This window comes from Calidris pugnax, unplaced genomic scaffold (assembly GCF_001431845.1).
Source record: "Calidris pugnax isolate Ruff unplaced genomic scaffold, ASM143184v1 scaffold31, whole genome shotgun sequence".
NCBI lineage: Eukaryota > Metazoa > Chordata > Aves > Charadriiformes > Scolopacidae > Calidris > Calidris pugnax.
Window position 1 is genome coordinate 7,435,423 of NW_015090786.1, and position 15,134 is coordinate 7,450,556.

The 15,134-nt window shown below is 36.2% G+C and overlaps 1 protein-coding gene across 5 annotated transcripts in view; it reads left to right on the plus strand.

The window, feature by feature from the left end:
- The window catches only part of SLX4IP (SLX4 interacting protein), a 74,650-nt gene that overhangs the window by 42,072 nt on the left and 17,444 nt on the right, over window positions 1-15,134 (plus strand). For all 5 annotated transcript variants that reach the window (XM_014966310.1, XM_014966314.1, XM_014966313.1 and 2 more), the window contains one exon: window positions 13,648-13,725. In XM_014966310.1, coding sequence (XP_014821796.1) covers window positions 13,648-13,725 — 78 coding nt within the window. The remainder of the gene's footprint in view (window positions 1-13,647; window positions 13,726-15,134) is intronic.

Here is a 15,134-nt window from a genome sequence, read left to right on the forward strand (position 1 = left end):
CTCGCTGTTGCAAGGAAGGAACCCTATCTATAGAAGGAACATTAAGGCGCTTATTAGCTGGTTATTTACTACTCCAATTATCCCAGGTCAGCATTCCACCTCTATTTGAACTCGCATCTTTTCAGGTCATTAGTTTGCTCTCCACATTGCAGAATGTATTCAAAATTTATTAGAAGCAGAATTATTAGACCAGTTTCAGTAAGATTTTACACTACCTCTAACATGGAAGCATGTTGTATTTAGGGTTTTCTTCAGAAACAGAAGCCAAGCTACCTTACTTTGAGCTGATCTCGTTCTGCTGTGTAGATCCGTTGAGCAGAGAAGACTGTTGTTAAACTGGCTGCCATAAATATTTTGAAGAAAAAATTTTCACCTATCGCAATTTCTTTTTATTATTAATGTTATGTTTAATGTTAATATTATTTAATACCACCTTTCAGTTTTGTGGCACATAATATAAATACACATGCATGTTACTTGTTAATTTACATTATTTTTCATTTAAATTACACCCACACAGCTGTGTGTGGTGGGTCGCATACCATCTCATTAGGAAATCTGTGGGTGTTACACAGAGGAGAAGAAAGAAAGAAAGAATGGAAAAATGAGAGAAAGTAGCCAAGACAAGCAAGTTCTTCCTATTCTTCCTTCTGTCTGAACAATTTCCCCACCCCTCCCAAATGGCCAGTATGAACAATTTGCCAAAGTAAGCTTTAATTTAGTCTTTGGACATAGGCTTTGGTATAAACTCTCCATTTTCCATGTTTGTTTAATGTCCAAACATGTTTGATTTTGGATTGGTTTATTTTTTTAAGAAAAAATTAAAATGAGGTATATTTTCAAAGATTTAATTTCGCCTGCATCAAATTTTCTTGGCCAAAATCATGCAAGAAGGGCATTGGTCAGGTATGGTTCGCCTGCATTATTTTAAATCCAATGAATGTAATCCACCCAATAACAAAATCCATGTTTTGGTGAACTTCTCTCATTCGTTAAAAAGAGCCCACTACTTCACTTTACCTTTAAAGATTGTACATTCGTAGAACTTAGGGTTTTATATATATACTCCATATGTTTTCACTTTGTACCGCTTGTGCTACTCAATAACACATACTGTTTTTTCATGATGATGTCAAGCAGTTAGTGTGTCATAATATTCACCTACTGTAGACTTAAAGGGGCTAAAAGCAGAGCCTGATTTTTTGTGTTCCACAGAAGGTGGCTGGTTTTGATTAAAAGCAATAAGAATTAAGTAATGAGGTTATAAAGTGGACTGAGTGGAGCTATTTAATACAGGAGAATGACAAAGGGAGGACTATGGAAAATTAAGGAAGAAGGCAAAGTTTACGTCGGCAGAGGGGAATTGAAAAGGAGGATGCAGAAAGAAAACATGGCTGGTAGAAATGTCCGTGTTAGAAATGGAAGGAAGGAAGAAGGTATCTTGTAAACTGACCTTATTCCCCCTCTTGAGGCAGGGAAAAGTTAACTATCTTTATCATACAAGTAATTTTCAGATCTTTTCTCATTCCTTCTGTAGCATCCTTGTTGTTTTTCTTGGCTTGAGGGTGGAACATTTTTGCTCTGATTTCAGATCTTTTTATTGTACAGTCTCTTCTACAGTGAAAATAATTAGAGAGCATGCTGTCACATGGCACAAAGAGCTCCCAGCTTGGTTTTATCTGCTTTCTCTGGAATTGTGTGTATTTTTTTTATATTTTAACCTAGTTTTCTAAGGGCAATGGGGTTTATTGTGATCATATTTTTCCTCTGTGTGTCTGTTTGTCTATCCATCTTTTCCCCCATTTACTTTTTGAACGTGTGATTCAACTTTATGAACAGGTAGAAGTCTCAGACATTAACTTTGCAGACATTAACTTTTGATAAGCTCTTGAAATGAGAAACTGGAAGAGGTGCAATCACTATTGTGAATACTTCAGCCTTACAAAGATCTGGAGTCAAAGTTCACATCTTATTTAATATTAAAAAATGCATAAGATGCAATTTCATAAGAAAATAAATTTCTTCTGGTCTGTTGCTTATGCAATTACTGTTTGGCTCCTGTAAGCACACAGAAAATATAGAGTAAATCATGGTAGTAAATATTCCAAACTCTTCTGGCCTTGCATTTCAATTTGAACATTATGGTATTTTTAAGGAAAACACCCTTTTCAGACAGCCCTCGTTTACTTTAGGAGTGTCCACTATTACTGGAAAACGTGAAATGTGTAAGATGTGCATAGGATATGTTCCACATTACAATCCTGTAGCAGCAAAACTGATTTATTACCATCCTCCCAGCTGTTAACTCTTAATTCTCTGCTCTGAAGCAGTGTTTTGTTTGGTTTTAATAAAATCATTTCACCTATCTTGCTTAAAGAGCTACTCAACAAAAATTTGATGGGTGCAACTGGAGGGAAAGTAAGCTATAGCAGATAAGCTACCACAGGGGACTGAGGAGGACAGAAGTCTTTTAAATTAACTTTGATGTTTGCAGTTGCACATTGTAATTTCTGTCTCTCAAAAGAATTATACTGCAGCTTCTTTACAATGGACTCATTTATGATTTGTGGCCAAGTCCTGCAGATCTTTGTGAACTTTAAACTTAGATTCATCTGTCTGTGACAACAGAGCCTCATAGCTCCCTGAAGTATGCAGTAACTTATGCAATAACTTATGAAAAATATTTTGATTAGTATCTTGTACTTAATATTTCCTGTATTTACTTTAGATCACTTTTTTCCATTTTTTATAGCCAGCTAATAGGGAAGAAAGTAACCTCTTTTTTTCGATAAAACATTTTTCTTCTGGAAAATCAAGGATATATATCTGAATTTTATTTTGTTCTTTTCTCAGGGTAGGGGATATTTAACAAGAACAAAAAAACTTAGTTGCTATTTGTGTATTTTCTTTTTAGTGATTGATTGTTTTTTCTTACCTTAGATTATAATACAATAGAATTGGGAAAAACTCCAAGAAGAGCAAGAAAGATGATTCAAGATGAGGAAATACAATACAGGGAACATAGGAAATACAGGGAACGGTTAAGTGTGCCAGGAGTCTTTAACCTGGAAAATAAATTAATTAGGGAGGATGCAACAGAGATCTACAAAATACTTTCTTCTCTCCTTCTCTTCCCATTTGAGAACAAGTGGGCATCAAATGGAAGGTATTGGAAGTGCTGTGGTAGTTAGCAAACTGTGGAACTCTTTGCCAAAGGATAATTGGTATGATAAAAGCTTACACTGAGAGTAAAGCACATGGAGAGTAATCCAGGGAGGATACGGAATTCACAAATCTCTTTTGTTTCAATAAAGGCCTGAGCTAAGAGTGGCCAGAGTCTGGGAGAGTATTGGGGAAATAACCATGTGCACTTTGCTCTTGTATTTAGTCTCCCCTTGTAGACATTTACAGTGGCTTTTGCATGCTATTTACATGCATTTAGCTTTATGGACCTTTGATCGTACCCATTATGGCCTTTCTTATCGTTGTACTTCCCTGGAAGAAGCCTGCCCTATAAACTGCAAACTCATTAGTATGTCAGAGTCAGTCTGTTTCAGAAATTGTCTGAATTTTGAGCAAAAGTTCTCAAATTTCTAGATTGAAGGATCTACCTTTGTTTTCCTGTTATTACACTGAGACTTTGCAGAGACTTCAGCAATTGCTATTGCTGTCTTACATGGGACATTTGCAGCTGCAGCACCAGGTGGGTTGAATGTGCTCTCCTTCTTCCCTAAGTTGCAGCTCCCATGTGAAGTTAGTTATGGTCTTGGATAGGAAATGAAATAGTCTATTTATTTTAAAGATACCCTTAATAAAGTGTTTTATATAGTTAGTATTGTACTGAAAAGAAATATTTATTTAAAACAACAGGAGAGTTGTTTAATTTGGTGTATTTTTGTGAACAGAAAGAACTTGATGTTCATTTTGAAAACAGCCTTGACTTCTAACCTTTAATTGATATCTGCCTTTGTTCTCTTTCTCTTGCTTCCATCTTTTGTCTCTTATTTCAATGTGATTTTTTTCATTTTATGAAAAGAAAACAATATTATGAAAATTACTCTTAAGTATACGTGCCTGCAAAACCCATGTGTGTTTGCACAAATGTTGACAGCTACTATCTTGTATACCTATATAAGTCTTTCTATAGCATCCACATAGATCTGCGTAGTAATTTTGCTGTTAGTAGTTGAGTTTATGCAAAGACACATATTTATGCAAATTTAAAGGGTTTGGGTTTTTTTTGAGTTTTCATTACATAGGCAAAACGTTGGTATCCATTAATCATGCATATTTACAAAGTGGAATTATGTCTCCTCTTTCAGTTTATAAAAGCTGGCTAGAAGTTGATGGGCAATTAATCTCTACCAGTTTAAAATGAAGTTTAGGATACTAGTTTGTGCAGGTGTTGCAAGTTAGGCAAGATGAACCCCACCTTTAGTTTCTGATTTTATACTCACTCGAGAATATCAAAGTGACTCTCATCTAGCCCAGGGAACATAAAGCTACCTTTTGAAAGAGCCCTTAGCATCTGTTTGTCCCAAGTGGGTATTCAACATTTTTGAAATCCACATGGAGTGATTTTGAAAATCTGTCCCTAAGCACTTGCCATTTCATATACGACTGCCTGATTCTTCTGTGCAACATCTGTTCCTCTTGAAGGTACTCTTTCTTGTGTGCTCTGTATAGTTTTTTTTTAAAGCTTCTGTAGTCATTTGGAAGCAGGAGTACAGAGGATAGGATATTGGTGCACAGCTGCTATGGACCTGTTTAAGCACTAGGCACAGTTGAAATAGGTAGTAGGTAGATTTGGGGGGTTTTGAGTGCTCACTGTTTTAGTTTAAATTTTCTGAAGAATGTTTGACTTTAAATTATCTTCTCCCATCTTTTTTGAACATGGCAAATAGGATTTCTGCTAGAAGCATTTTATAGATTCTGTGGTCTGCATTTAATGGATGCTCAAATTCCTTGTGTTGGAATGTCTAAAATACCAGAGAAGAAATTATCTGCTTAGTATGATAGACTTGACTTTCCTAAGCTGTCTGACCTTTACAAATATATGTGTGGGGTAGCTCGAAGAGTGCTGCCTGGAATATGCTACAGATACAGATTTTGGACTCGATGATCTTCAAGGTCCCTTCCAACCTAGGTGATTCTATGATTCTATAAAGTAGTGATGGCAGTTTAATACAATACGTGCGTTCTACTGAACTAAAGCGTTTGCCAGTAATGTCTGAATTTGGTCATATCTTTTTGGTTTGGCTAAATTTTTAGTGTAGTATGAATATGCTTTTAGAATTCCATTTTTTCAGCTTGGGTAAATGTGATTGCACATATCACTTGCTAACATACCTAGTGGGCTGCGTTGCTTAGATGCATACCAGGACTACCTCTTATGCATTATAAAAACCCACATATACTGCATTCCTGTTGTGCTTGTCTATGTGCTGTGTCTGTGTGCTTGGGACTTCTGAAAAAACCTCTGAAAATCTCTGTGTGTTACAGGGGAAGAGTGTCTATATTTATAGACCTAAGTAATGTTGTTGGGCAGTGATAGGAGTCATGAGATTGCTGGTACATTTGGGCAGGCGCATCAGTGTTTACATCAGGACTATTGTCAGCATCTTAGATTTGAGGGCTTTTCTTATAACTGAATGGGAAGAAGAAAATTGCGTGATTTAGTTAAAAAAAAACCTAGAAAACCCCAAACCAAACCCTGCTAAGAAAATACAGATAATGAAAGTGGATGAAAAGGGAAATATGATTTCTAAGGGGAAAAGAAAGGGTATCTATTTTAAAAAAATTAACTATATTTGGTAGCTTTGTTTGCCATTTTTATTGGTTGAAGTGTATATTAAATGAGATTGGAAAAAAATAAGAATTTGATTTTTTATTTTGAGATGAAATGTCAGGTTCCTTTAAAAAAAAAAAGCAAGTCCTGTTTATTAAACATTTCTAAAGAGAGCAATATTGTTTTGATTACAATGTAAGCAAGAAAGAATAGGGATTTGAAATAAAACCTAAAAGAAATATGATTTCCCTAGAAATGTTTAGAGGAATTTACTTAATTGCAACCAGAAGTTTGACCTGGAAGTGTAACGTTTTGACCTTTTAGCTGTCTGGCTTCCTAAATGTGTTGTTTTGCTCTCTCTAAACTGTGAGAAAATCTGTTTTACACATCTTTAACTCTTGCATTCCCTAGAAGTCTCAATATAAAAGTCTTCAAACCAGCAGTCAAGAAAAACAAAAATTGCTGTTACATTTTAAGAAAAAAAAAAGTTATAGATACATGTTGAACATTGATGTCCTGCCTGTTTTTATTATAACTGGAAATAATTGTAGGTATAATTTCATGGTTAGAGATGAATAGGAATTTCTTTTAAACTTTCCGTGTTACCATATTACACAATAACACTCTCCTTTGTTCTTTTGTTCTTAAGTTTCATTATCATATGACAAAGAGAGAAAATGCTGCTTTTTAAATTGCAAACATTTTTGTGGGTTTATTTATATTTGGAAAACTTTTATAAGGCTTTACAAAAATCTGCCCAGAGAGAGATGGAGGGCCAATTCCTGAAATTAGTTGTGCATACTTTCTTTGGCATAAGCAGTTCAGTGAGAGCAGTTATGTGCATTTGGTTCACCACTGAAGGTACTGGATATGTTGTATTTATTACACACAGAATATTTCCATTGACTGCAAAGGCACGAGTGACAGACGTTTAACAAAACTACACCAGCAAAGTTTAGTAGAATCTGGGCCTTAATTTATTAAAAAAAAAAAAAAAAGAAGTAAATGAAAATCTAGTATGGCAGGAAAGAAGTCCAGCACAATCTTGAGTATGCATTGTGGACACAGTAACAGAACTTGATGTATTCCATCAACTTCAAAATGATACGAGCTGTTATAATGCAAAGCAAATTAATTTATTCAGAGAGAAACATTTTGCCTGTGAAATATTCTCTATACAAAACTATGGACAACAAAGTTCTTTAAATGACAATGCTTGCTTTAGAGACGATAGAGGGTGACAGTCTTGTATTTGTTTACAGAGTATCTTTCTCGTATTCTTGTAATTAAGATATTTAGTTTTCTAAATATGGGCAGTGCCTGTCTGTTCTCTTGTGTTGTCTTCCCATGGCATAAGTAAGGCTCATGGCTTTTGGTCTTAAAAGACCTTAAATTGGGTATTTAATACTGAGAAGGCAGATGCTCTGTGTACGTTTTGGGTTTTTTTTTTTTACACTGTTATTTTTTTTATCTGTTACACTGATACGAGAAACTGCAAGGTACTGAGCTGCTTAATTCAGGTCTGTTATAATACCAGGTTCCTGAGTAAGTTAAAACGAGCACTTTGTAACAAACCATTTTGCAATCAGTCTCCAACTCTTTGCACCACAACCAGCACCTATTCCACTGCTACAGCTGAGTGGCATAGATCCGAGGATCATAATCGCAGGCTGTTCTTCATCTTTTTGGTGGTATCCTTTTTGCATGTGAGATTGTGAGAGCAGAGATTGAGACCTATTTAGAAACAGAGTCTTTCGGCAGCTGACTTAAATATTTACTAGCATTTAAAAAGAGAAAATAGAGGCCTCCGTTGTAGTGACATTCCACCTATTTGCTGTGCTCCAGATCTTCCTTATATTCTGAGTTCTTGTGTGAAAAGACAAAAACCCATGAAACTCTAGGACAACTTGCTTTATTCTGGATGGGGCCAGACTCTTTTAAGTGGTTCCCAGCAATAGGACAAGGGCCAATGGGCACAAACAGGAACACAGTAAATTCCATCTGAATATGAGGAAAAATGTCTTTACTTTGAATGTCCTCTAGCTGATAGGGTAGAAGAGGAGTCATGACCATCCACACTGGGCTATCCTAACAGGAGTCCCCAAAAAATAAAGACAAGAACATTTATTGCTGCCATATATCAAGATCAGCTTTGAAGAAACTACCTTTTCATATTCATGCCATCTTTTTAAAGTTCTGCTGAAGATACCTTCCACTAGCTTTTCTTTCCTTCTTGCTATCTCCCATCGTGTCCAGTGGCAGACTGGTGGGCTTTATTCACCAAATAATATTTTGTAACAATGTGATGCAGTATAGTCCTGATGTTTTTCAGGACTTTCCTATTGCAGAAGTTTTGCACAAGTTATTTCCTATTACCAAGAAAAAAAAAAAGTAGAGCCTGGAGACCTGTGGAGGACTTAATTGAAAGGACGTTACTTGAAAATCTTTCAGCATGATAGTAATGATAGTATTGGCACCTGTGATAGTGTTGTTCTAATGAATAACAAGGGGAACCAGTCACGCTGTCAAACACCTTGCTCTACGTTTATTTCCTTGAAAGCAAAAGCAGCTATTACAGTTCATACATTATGAATGGCTTTTGAGAGACTATATCTTAAGAGCTGTTTTCCAGGACTGCATCAGCCCTTCCTCTCCATCTCAAGTATTAGTGAGGGCAAGACGGTCATTTTCCTTCAGAGCTGTTTTCAGGACCTCCATCAGGTGCATTTCTCATCTTGTGGCCAGACGGTCTCACATCTGCTTTTCTTCTCAGTTTTTCCCTCTAGAATACCCATGACAAGCAGCCTAAGAAATGCCTTACCCTGGATCCAGTTTGGCCAGTATAGTTCTGGTTTCAGAGTGAATTCCGCACCTCTCCTGCTGGAGGTGAGCCCTACAACCCTCCTCTTGGCTTTCATAAAATGGCTCAGTTTTACTGATAACGACTCATGTTCTGAAGGCTTTAGACAGTGTGAAGGTTTTAGTCCAGCTATCAATATTCTGATAGCAGGGAGGTTTCTGCTGGGCATATCTCATCCTGTCCTCATCAGATTCATTTAAAGGTTAATGTTTTTGTTCCAGTCAGGGACCCTGTTCCTTATAGTAAGTAAATCTTGTCCTGACATCCTTGATGGGACCAATCTCTCACCTATTTGTACTGGCAACTGGCCTGTGTTCTGAAGATTTAGTGAATAGAAGAATAGCTTTAATACTAATAAAAATGCAAAAAGTAAGGAGGAAAAAAATCAGTAATCTATTTTTTCTCTATACTTGGTTTAAGCTGGTTGTCTTCTTCCAGGGTGCCTTACAGAGGCAAATTGCAAAATCTTTTGTTTATTTTTTTAGTCCACGCTTTAGGTATATAAACTTAATGGCTAGAATGTGTTTTCTTAAGTATAAAACTTCTTAAAAAGTTTATGAGCTTTATTTTGCATTGATCAGTGCACACTTTACTTTTAAAATTTTTATTATTTCTAGTGAGAATACAAGCAAATAGACAGGAATCTAAAAATTCTCTGACCTGAAGGCAGACTGGGTGGAAAGAATGGATGCCATCCTCAGCTTGAACCCCCTACTTGGTGTATAAAAATTTTCACTAAATGAGGATGCTTGTTGCCATTAACTATGAAGTTGACTTTTTTTTTTTTTGTGGTGTGAGAGAGTGATACAGAAATATTCTAGTGATACTAGTGATTCTAGTGTATCTGCTGACATGTATCTGCTGACATGTGTCTGCTGTCCTTGGTCTGTCCTGGACTTGGACTTCAACTTACATGCCAATGTTTGGCATGGAATCTCTTCTGAATTAGAAATGGCAACCTACTATGGAGCACGTGATATGAACGTTTGTTTTGATGAAGGAAAGCTGCATGATTAACAGTACTTTTAAAATAAAATGTTTCTTTTTTGTTTTGTTTACAAATGATTGGGAATTTGGATTTGGTGGTGAATAATTTGTAAGTGGAGAAATATAACTGCTAAAAAGCAAAGTAATAATATGTCTGTAGAGCACTTTGAAGATGAAAAGCTCCATATACTGTAAACATTATTACTAATATAGCTTCATCTATGTGGAATAATTACTCTAGCATAAGCAAAATGTAGATTTATTTTTTTTTAATGTACAACATAGTGTTTCAGCAAGTCTAATGAAACTATTTATTTACTTTTACATTGTAACATAAGAAATTCATCCTTTTTAAAAATTTTTTTAAAATATCTGTGTGTTGCAATGATTTACTTTGTTGTTACTTTCTAAAAGGACCACTTTAGAGGTGGTCCTAACCCAGAACAACCTGTCAGCAATGTGAAACCTCTAGGCTGGGAGGAAAAATTGGTGTTTTTTAAAAGATGGTATAAAAATATTGTATGATGAGAAATAGGTGCCTGTCAGATATGGAAATGTTTGGAGGTCAGCTGGACTTCTTAGGCTGGTGCTGTGGCTTTGGATAAGACTTGCCTGAATTCAGTTACAGAGGCAGGCAGGTGCCAGATTGCGCTGGGAAGCGAACACCTGCCAGGCGGCTCCAGATAACTCAGCAGCTCTCAGGCATTTTCCCAGGCTCCCAGGTGAATGGTCTGTAATAGCCGTGGGAGAGGGCTTCCCACTGCTCCACGCTGCACCACAGCCTCTTTTTGGCAGCTTCTGGAAGCACAAGTCAGCTTGGCTTGGACTCCTTTGGAAAACAAGTGTTGCTGGATAGCCTTACAGCTAAGAGTCAGTGTCTGATACGTCCTCTCAGTGTCATGGGACTCTGAAATGTAACGAGCGGGGCAAATCCCCTTCCCTTAAAAGGTAACACTCACTGGTGCGTATTTCAGCTGAAACTGAACTGTGGTTTTTCAAGAACCACTCTTATTCTGTCACATTTTCGGTTTCAGGGTTGGTTTTTTTTATTTTTTTTCTTGTTTGTTTTTGGTACCTGGGTACAGTTTTGAAATAAGAAAAACAGAACTCCACATCACTGTCAGCAATTTATTTCTGCTGCTGTGTTGGTAATCTGCAAATGGAGATGAAGAGGAAATTGAAGATTGGGCCAAGTGGTTTTGCTGAGCCTAAGATCAGTGAAATTTCTGTCTGTATTACTGGCTGCAAAACTGTGTTTATAGCTCAAGGTTAGAACTTGGAGGGTGTTTAAAAGGAGTTACTGCTGGATCATTTGGTACATATCACTTAGTCCATCCTTCCAGATATCATGAAGACAAGATTTTGGTCCTTGCTGAGTATACACTGGGTAGCTCCTTCCGTGGAGCATAATCCACAGCTTGCCCAAAGCCAGCATTAGTATATGCTAGTGTATAAACAGTGTTGACGGTGGACAAGTCTGGAATTGAGAACAGACTTAGACTCATGCTGAGTAACTGTGTAGAAAGTTTAAAAAACTGCAAGTTGCATGAGGTTGTTGGACAAGGTTTTCTTGTGGGGCTTATTTTTTAGTTTCTTATTTCATGAATCAAAATGGTTAATTGGATAATAGATTTCTCTTGAAGGAAGCAGAAGGGTGATATCACAGTTTCTATAGTTCTGCGGTAACTGGCAACTTTAAAACTAGGGAAGTTCTGCAGACTCCAGCTGACTAGATTAGATCAGATGTCACATACAAGAGGATTTCAAAAGATTTGGTGAGTGGAGCTGGGTGATACTTTCAAAATATAGGTATCTTGAATGTAATGCATCTTAACATTTTCTCACAGTTAGTAATAGGTAACAGTAAATCATCTGTTCAGGCTTTTTCAGCAAAGTCAAATAGTAAATAGTCATCAAAACGAAAATTATTTTCTAGTGTTAGTCCCTCTGGGCTGAGCTTATTAGCTCAGGTGCAAGTCCCTGTGAAGGCTTTATAAAACTTCCAGACTTGAGCTGACACTGCAAAAATAGTGTAGATGTGTCTTGATCTCTTACATAATTATTTTGTTAGATTTGAGGTAGGTGTTTTCTTCCACAGAACAGTGGTAGCTGAATCAAGGCCCTTTAAAAGGAATTTCAAACTTTATTCAGGCCATTAGTTAATCAAATATGATTAAGCACTTAACCTCTCAGAGAATACCAGGATAGCAAGAAAAATAAACAGATGTACATGTCACCGATTCATAAAAGAATTTCAGGAATGATGTATCGTGCTTTGTGAAAAGCAAAAGATTCACACTTCTACATTCTCAAGACAAATACATTTGGAATATGCCAGACAAATGGAGGTGGAAAGACTCTTTTAATAATATTTACTCTGTTTGAATATTTGTTTGCAAAGTTGTACTTTTATGAATGTTACTTTTTCAGCATTACAGAGGTCACAGTGGAAGATGCTATTATCACACTAATAACTTATTTATATACAGGGCAAATTCCTTGATTTGGCTAACGCTATGAACAATGCTAAATAACTGTGGATGCCAAACTGGAAGTAGCTAAAAGTAATATTCTTTAATTGTGCTCGTAAATATACAGTTAATAAAGCTGGTGGATTACATCCAAAATTTTCTCTAACACTCATCATTTTTGAGGGATGGTTCAACTTGTTACATCTTGACTTGATCTCTAAAGGGAAGTCAAATTTTAGGTATCTTCCTGAGGGGAAGGAAAAAGATGGCTGATAAATTTCAAAGGATTGATTGTGATCAATAACTATAGTTCTTAATGAGAGATGCTGCTGAACAGCATTTGATGGTGAGCTCCAGGAGACCTTTTACAAGTAGGAGAGTTGTAGACTCTGCAGGAGAGGATGTACATTTTGAGTCTTATATTTAGAAATAAGGCGTGTCTTGGCATTTGCTCAGTAGAGATTGAGACTGGAACAAGCAAGTTTTTCTTACTTGTTTTTAAATGGTTAGATTAGAAGAACAACAGTAGCACTTAATTTTCTAACTCTTCTGTGGTAATTGCACCAAGGGTATCTGATGGTCTTGGAAGTGGCAATAATTAAAAGTCTTGCAAAACCCATCAGAGTCAGGGGAAATACCCTCTTTTGCGCATTCATTTTAGTGAGTTGTACACAGAGACTAAGGAGGAGTTGTCCCAGATGCTAACTTTTTTCCATTTCAGTGGGACTTAGGTTGCTAAATACCTTTATGAATCAAGTCCTAACTGATTTACTCGGGGTCATTTGGGAATTAAAGTAGAACAAAAGTAAAAGCTTATTTCCTTAGCTATAGTCTAATAGTCTTTTTGGTGTAATATAATCCTTTATGTCCTTTTCTTATGCTCCTGCTGCACAAGGATTTTTGTCATTCTCAGGAATAGGAACTGAAGAAGCCTCTGTGTATGTTACAGGTATCTGCTGGGTTAGCCAGACTAGCTCTGTCTACTTGTGGATATTGAGGAGTTGAAATGTATGCATTTTTCACTTAATTCAAATTGCAGATCATTAAGATCTTTCACGTTCCTTTGTGTTTTGTTGGGTTTTTTTATTGTAGCCAGCTTTTTTCCATCAGCTTTGAGTATGTTGCCTTTCTCTACAAGGCAGTTAAGTAACTGGTGATCTTTAGTGTTTTTGTTGAAATATGTATGAAAACATTGTAGTGAATAGGACTGTAGCTTGTTGGACTAGTCACCACGATGCTAGGCTATTAAGTGGATTACATCTCTGAACAATTAATTGATTTAAATTTATTTCTGTGGTTGGATACTAGAACTTGGTGGTTAGTGATTTGTTTAGATTTTTCTCCTGCTTCAGATACTAATTTTTTGAGATTTCAGTATGAGCAGTTTCTTTTTAAATGTATTACTTTAAAGTTATGTTTTCTTTTGTATTCTTGAACTGCCGCTTTCTCTCAGTCCTGTCTTTGCAGATGTGCAATGCTTTGAGACCACAGTGCCCAAGATATCCTTGCACTTATTATTATCCCTTTGTTTTATGTTACAGCCAACAGTTTTCACATTACTGCCTACTTTATGAAGAGATGGGTTAATCTCCGTTGTGCTGTAGGGAAGCGTTATCGTGGTAAGAAATCAGTTTCTTATAGTGTTACTTACAACTTTGCATTTCTGGGAGGGGAAAAAAGAGAACATAGACTAATACTTTGTCAGATTTTGGTCTACTTAATCAAATTTTTTTTCAGAGCTTGCTTTTTTTATTTTTTTTTTAGTTTAGGATGTTTGCTAAAAAAAAAAGAGGTTTTTCTTAATGTATGATGGATTATTTTTTTTTAAAACTTAAATTTAAATTTGTGTATGCCTTGCCCCAGGGTAATCAGCTAAGCCACACCAAATTCTGTAAGTATGATGAGACTCAGCATTTTACTGAGTCTCTGCAGCATGAATCAACCAGAGGTTGCAGCATGAATCACTTCATTATTGTTCGAGTGTCTTGTGACATCAACTGTACAGTACAAGTGTATGCAAGAAAAGGCTTTCATTCACCTCAGTGCTATAAAATCTTTACATAGCTGATGTCATTGGACCAGATCTTTTTTTCATGTTTTCTCAAGCCAAGATGCTCTGTAAGGAAGTGATATCAATCCTGTTCCGCCAACAGAAGTAAAAAGAAGTTACAATGATCATTGGCCTTTGTGTTGAGGTTTTTGTATTAAAAAAGCAAAATAAATCAATTAGGTGCCCTTAAAATATTGAATACTTGAATGGATATTTTAAAATAATTTCTTATTGTTCTAGGAATTCTTTATATTCATAAATGTTTAAATCTCTCTTCAAATACCAGCTAGTTGTTTTCTAAGTCCAGATTGGTTGAAGAGATTGGAGTGCTGATTTTAAATATTTCATCAAAGATGTTCTCCCAGCCTCCTGGAAGAACAGTTAGAGTAAAATAGTGTAGTGTCTGCACTGGTGTCTCAATATTGGTTTCTGTGTATTAAAATTGAACTTTTTTTAAGCGTCAACGAATACCTAAAGATACTTTCATTTTGTTAGCCATCAAATGAAACTGTTACAAAATGTAACAATAAAAATGTCTAACTGGAATGAACTTGCACTACTAGTGCTGCCGAAAAGAGAGGCTCTGATGCCGCAGTCAAAACTTTGCTTCCACATGATGTTCCCAATGAGGATGGAACTTAATTTTGGTGGGTTTTGCTTCCAATAAATAGCAAAATAAGCCCATATCATCAAAAAGAAATAATTTGGCACCAGTGTTTCTATTCTGTAAGATACACCTATTACTTCACAAAGACCAGACGTTAAGCCCAATAGAAGAAGAATCTTGTATACTTTATATTGGTGATGCTCACTTAATATCTAAAGTGAACTTACCAAAGAGGCTATTACTGGAACCACATACACCAAATTCAGTCCTTGTAACAGTTGCCTGGCTTTTCTTTTATAGCCCATTTGGAAGACATCTGTAGACTACATGAAGTTTGGAAGCCATTGTACTAGACCTTTGAGGGTAGCTTT